General features: G+C 45.4%; 2 protein-coding genes across 2 annotated transcripts; both read right to left on the bottom strand.

Annotated features, from left to right (window-relative positions):
* Positions 1-1,851: 1,851 nt before the first annotated feature.
* Positions 1,852-2,908, bottom strand: LOC123153790 (uncharacterized). The gene is made up of 2 exons (XM_044572733.1): positions 2,879-2,908; positions 1,852-2,817 (listed from the first exon to the last, which is right to left on the bottom strand). Exons 1-2 carry the CDS (start codon positions 2,906-2,908, stop codon positions 1,852-1,854), a joined length of 996 nt encoding a protein of 331 aa, XP_044428668.1.
* A 274-nt stretch (positions 2,909-3,182) lies between these two features.
* On the bottom strand, positions 3,183-3,618 carry LOC123153789 (uncharacterized). The gene has a single exon (XM_044572732.1). The coding sequence runs from the start codon at positions 3,540-3,542 to the stop codon at positions 3,183-3,185; it is 360 nt and encodes a 119-aa protein (XP_044428667.1). The 5' UTR covers positions 3,543-3,618.
* Between the last annotated feature and the right edge of the window lie 2,549 nt (positions 3,619-6,167).

The following is a 6,167-nucleotide window of genomic DNA, read 5'->3' as shown; positions in this document are numbered from 1 at the left end:
ACCGGCTAGTTTTCCTGTCGGGCCTGGACCGTACGGGCCGGTCCAGGCTGAGGTGCAATCAACATGGGAGCTAGAGAAGAAAATGGAGCAATCATAAGTGAGATCAATAGCTTAGCATCTTCTTTTACTTGTAATTTTTCTTTTGAGGGTCGTGCCGTAAACATTGAGGCACATAACTTAGCCAAGTTTGCTCTCTCGCTGGGGTTGGGCCACGGATTAAATCTAACGAGGGGGGAATCTTAGCGAGTATGTTCACTATGTTGACCGGGCTGTGGAAACCGTGGGTACTGAATATGAAAATACGTATCGATGAATCTGGTCTTGCTACATTCTCATTCCCGAATTCTATTGGTGAGTTGAAGCATCTGCATTATTTTGCTTTCATGGGGCCTGCATTTCACAATCTAACTGTATGTCTGTATCCGATGCTTTACCACATGCAGGTGGTTGATTTTGGTCGTTGCATGACATTCGTGTTTTTGAGCAGTGAAGATATATATGGTGAACCTCGTCAACTTGCGCCATGTAGTCAGCAAGGCAGATCTGGATTTTCCGAACATTGGCAGACTGACATGCCTCCAAATGTTACCATTCTTCACAATAAGTACGACACAGGGGACTGAGACACATCAGCTGCGACACCTAAACAAGCTTCAAGGCAAGCTGCAGATCCACGGTAGGTCTTGAGAATGTTGAGAGCAAGGAGGCTGTTGAAGTCAATCTTGTGGGATCATGATCGCTTTCGCATTCCAGAACTTCTTATAACACTGATCTGATAACAACTCCCCTGAATCTGGACAAACGAGACAAAAAAAAACTCAGACAACACAAGAAGAATTTCCACTCAATTTGTGCATATTTATTCAAGAGTTGTACCACCTCAAAGGAACAAATATTTTGGACTTATATTAGGTAGGCAGTATCACAGGACGGGGCAGAATAGCATAATATTGATCTCAACTGAATCTGAAACATGTGACTGCGAACACTCAATTCAGTGAGCTTAGCATCAACACAAGTTGGGATACACAGCCAGACAGACGCACATGAACATAAATGAATTCAGATCTAAAATCTCATACAAATTTCGTTTTGCAGGAATTCGTTTACTCCCTAGCACACTCTATCAGTATAACAAACTTCCAACTAAACAAAGAAAGAAACTACGGGTGTTGGTAGCAAGAAACAATGCAACCACCTGAAAACTTCTTATGCTTGGAGATTCAGAGCACAACCATGATACTGAGGATCTAGGAGTGGTGGAGGCATTGACTGCAATAAGGAACAATTTCAGTTGCCCGTGCTGATAAGCACTCCCTTCCATCTTATGCAGGTTTATCTCGAAACAGTATCGCAAGATAAAATTATACATCTGAAGATGATGAAAGGAGAACTTTTCTGCCTCCCTACATCTATCAAAAGAAAAAGTGTACAAAATGTGGTGTCTTTGACTTGAATGAATTTTCTCAAGGTGAATCAATCCAAGGTAAACCAGATATAAAGTTGTATTCCTTTATGCTGATCTTGACCATCAAAACTACTCCTCGAAAACAATTATAATGACCTGGTGTTTATAGTGATTCCATCAGGACTCATGCATAAGCTACTCATAGTGTATAGATGATTTCTCTTGCTAAACCCATTCTCTTTAAAAGGCAACCGAAACAAACAAGACAAGAAACACAATTATGTTCCTGAGCTTTCTTAGTTTTCCCATGAGCACAAGAAATGAAACGCTACTAAATCAAACAAGAATTAGCAATTGCCATAATGAACATGAAGCAATAGACAAGTCATGTGATAATTGTGAAGATAAAGAGTTAACTTGGAAGCAATAGAAACTTTACCACTTCATATTCTACTTGAAGACAAGAATGATGGTGGGAAGTTGATATATGTGTGTGTCCGATACATAAAATATTTCGGATCGTTATAAAGCCTCTGTAGCTGGAACGTCTTGAAATCCATTGAGAAATATCCAGCAAGTGGATTCTCTAGAGATGAGGCTTCTATCCTTGTGAAGAGCAAGTACCTCTGTGTTGCATCTCTGATAAAATATCTGTACCCAGAATCTAGTGAGATTGTCTTCTCCATCTGCCACTGGCTAGGACTCTTGCCTTTGTTCCGTGCGACGGTATAGCTGAGATCACAGTTAATTTTACCATGGAAACCAAAGACCCCAAGCCTGCCTTCCCCTGCCTCCACAATGGCTATTCCTCCTCCCGTGCTCCATTCTCCGGGCGGGAGGTCGGCAACGGAGAACTCCATCTTCCTGCTCCTGGTGTCAAGCAAGATCAATTTTTTCCTCCCGAACTCCATCCAGTCCCAGTAGAAGCAGCCATAAGCATAATGGCGCCTGAGAATAAAAGGGTGGATCCATGACATCTTGGCCATGTCGCCCTCGCTATGGGCCAAATCACTCCAACCCTTGGACGCAGCGGCTTCCCACTGCCCAGTGCTTGAGGAGAAGACGAAGGCAGCCAGACTAGTTTTGCAATTTGCCATCAAGATCACTCTGAATGTTGTTTCTCCCGCCGCCACCTCCTCCTCGCCAAGGGGAACGAGGAAAGCCTTGCACCGGGCCTTGCTCACCATGGGGAACGGGTGCTCAAGCGAAGCGGCTAGGTCGTGAGGTAGCGGAGGGAGCAGGACGTACCGACGGTGCAAGGGGTCGCACACCGCGAGATCTTTGAAAACAGGGGGCCGCTCATCTTTTTCGATGTCGCCTTCGAGGAGGACGCGGCCGTCGCGGATGTCCGGGACGGTCCAGCGGTAGTGGGAGGGGACGTGGATTTTTAGAGCATATGCACCCAGGCCCTGCTATCCTAACTCTCCAATATCGCTTTAAGATCCGTGCGACACAACTAAGTTTCTATACGAAATTTTCTCTTTTTTGCTTCTCCCACATAGAACATATCTTGAAGTTGAAACCTATGCAGGATGGCAAAGCTTTCTAACTAGAATCTAGGATAAATCTTTCAGATTTTTTTGTCCGACGTAAATATTAAAAATATGATTTTTTAATCAAAAAAAACGTATTTTGTATATTTATGTTTGACAAAAAAATCTGTACGATTTATCCTAGATTCTACTCAGAAAGCTTTGTCACGCCGCATAGGTTTGAACTTCAAGATATGTTCTATGTGGGAGAAACAAAAAAGAGAAATGTACTTGCACGAATCTTAAAGCAAAAAATGGATGGTTAGATAGAGAGGGCCTGGGTGCATATGCTCTAAAATATATTTTCGGTAGTGGGAGGGGATGAAGGAGAAGTAGAAGTCGGCCGCGAGGTTGAGCGCGTGGGCGGCGGGCGCGCAGGGGTGAGGCGGCAGAGTGGGATAGAACATGCCGCCGGCCCAGAGGAATCCGAGGATTGGTGGTGCATGGAGGCGGCGGAATCTGCGAAGGAAGGAGCGGTCGGTGGAGATTTGGCGGAAGGTGACACAGGCGGCGGAGGCGCGGGCGAGGTCGGCCGGGTCGGGCAGCCGGAGGAAGATCTCGGCCAGGAGGTGGTCGGCGAGGTCCGTCAGAGGCGAAGCCATCTCCTGACCGGCCGGCAACCTTCGACGAGATGGGAAGAGGAGGTGCCGGCGGCGGCGGTGTGTGTTAGGGCTGCTGCCTGCTGAATGTTGATCACATGAGAAATGTCGGGGAGAGGAGCACACTACGTGAGCCGCAGTGAGCCCGTTCGCCCGACATCACGGGCCGCCAGAGGCACGAAGCCCTACTTTGTCCGAGTTTGAAAAACATTTAGCAAAGTATTTTTTAAGTATTTTGAGAATATTACAGTTTTTGAGATTACCACAGTTTTATTTACAATGAGTTGTTTGATTGCCCCTAACAACTGTGCTTTTAATATTGTAGTATTGAGCAAACTGCAGTTTTTTCTCTGCATAAAAAAAAGAACCCAAACCTCTTTTTTAAAAATAAAGTTGCTGAGTGCTTAAACACAATGGCTAAACAGCAAAATTTACAGCATTATGCGGCAACAGTCAAACAGGTTCTATGCATTGTGAATACTGCAAAATAGTCTGTTTTGATAAAATTATAGTATCTCACACCTACAGGCGAAATTATTATAGTTTTTGATACTTTGGTTTATATAATACTTTGCTATCAAACACAGCCTTAGCAAAATATCCTAAAAAGTTAAAATTACAATGAAACTCGTATGGTATTTTGCAACCGTAATCACCATCGCCTATTGTCATCGCACATGATGGAGCATCGTTGCACTAAAGGGCTTTGTGAATTGAAAAAGAAACTCTGGTCAACGGCGAAGCCAATGTCGATGTGGCACATCAACCAGGGATCACTCTCATGCTCTCGAACCCCAAACTCATCGCATGTGATCAACATCGCCAGGGCAGATTGCCCGATCTGGCACCCTCCATCCACTACCCATGTTCTTGAACCGTCGTTATCCCTTGTACACAGACACCTCGGTTGAAGACGATAAGTGTCACACTATTTAGATATCCATATATCTCTACTTTTAAGGAAGCAGTTGGTAGTCTCGCTTTCAGGTTTTTTTAGTCCCACCTCCCACGGTTTATTTTCGTCCTAAAAAAATCTACGAAATTTCGTAGGTTAACCAGGAATAACTCCCACCTCCCATGGTTTTTTTTGGTACCTCGTCTCACCTCACACTGAGCCACCACGAACCGCAAAAACCGCCTACCTTAGCCAAATCAACAAATCTCTCTCACTAATGCAATTTTCTTTAGGGAACAAATAATAGATTCTTTCCTACCTTAGCCAAATCAACGGATCTCTCCCATTGATGCAATTTACTTTAGCAAACAAATAATAGATTCTTTCCTACCTTAGCCAAATCAACGGATCTCTCTCATTAATGCAATTTGCTTTAGGAAACAAATAATAGATTTTCAGGAAACAAATAATCTCTAATCTCTAATCTCTATCTCTAATCTCTATCTCTAATCCCTAATCCCTAATCTCTAATCTCTAATCTCTAATAATAATAATAATCTCTATCTCTACTCCTAATGGACGAGTTGGTTGAATAGTCCGGCTTATTTTCGTCTCACATCCCACCATCATATCTACTTACGTTAATTTTTTTTACCCTCACAATAAAAAGTTTCCTAACCTTTCTAAAGTTTCCTAACAAGACACGTTATAAATGGGCAGGAACTGATAGCACGTTACCAATCAATAAAATTTAGTTTCATGACAATCAATTCCAAATCCTAATTTTCCTAATACGTCGATCTTTCTCAAATCCTAATAAGCCCTCTTCCTCTTTTCTTTTTCACCGCTCCACCTAGAAAAAAAGACCCATCAATCACGCAACCCCTCGCTGCCTCTCCCCAACTCCCCAAGCGACATCCTCTCTCCCCTCCCTGCCGTCCCCCAAGACGCCCTCATCGGCGCACTCTTCATCGGAGCGCCGTCCGCTGGAAGCTGGAGTCGGGAAGGAGAGCAGCCACCAGCGGGGGAGACCACAAGGGGAGGTGTTGGTTGTTCCTTCGATTGATGCATCCGCTCGTGGGGGCATTGCTGGTGGGGGGCGAGGAGCGATGTTGGTGGCCGTGCTGGGGCCCGGCTATTGGGGAACGTAGTAATTTCAAAAAAATTCCTACGCACAAGCAAGATCATGGTGATGCATAGCAACGAGAGGGGAGAGTGTGATCTACGTACCCTTGTAGATCGACAACGGAAGCGTTTGGTTGATGTAGTCGTACGTCTCCACGGCCCAACCGATCAAGCACCGAAACTACGGCACCTCCGAGTTCTAGCACACGTTCAGCTCGATGACGATCCCCGGACTAAGATCCAGCAAAGTGTCGGGGAAGAGTTCCGTCAGCACGACGGCGTGGTGACGATCTTGATGTACTACCGTCGTAGGGCTTCGCCTAAGCACCGCTACAATATTATCGAGGACTATGGTGGAAGGGGGCGCCGCACACAGCTAAGAATATGATCACGTCGATCAACTTGTGTGTCTCTGGGGTGCCCCTGCCTCCGTATATAAAGGTTCAAGAGGGGGAGGCCGGCCAGCCATCATAGGCGCGCCAGGAGGAGTCCTACTCCCTCCGGGAGTAGGACTTCTCCCCCAATCCTAGTTGGAATAGGATTCGCGAGGTGGAAAAGAGAGAGAGAGAAGGAGGGGGGCGCCGGCCCCCTCTCTCCTTGTCCTATTC

Source organism: Triticum aestivum, chromosome 7A (assembly GCF_018294505.1).
Source record: "Triticum aestivum cultivar Chinese Spring chromosome 7A, IWGSC CS RefSeq v2.1, whole genome shotgun sequence".
In the NCBI taxonomy this organism is placed as follows: domain Eukaryota; kingdom Viridiplantae; phylum Streptophyta; class Magnoliopsida; order Poales; family Poaceae; genus Triticum; species Triticum aestivum.
The sequence above is the reverse complement of the archived record's forward strand: the minus strand, read 5'-3'. Positions and strand labels throughout refer to the sequence as shown.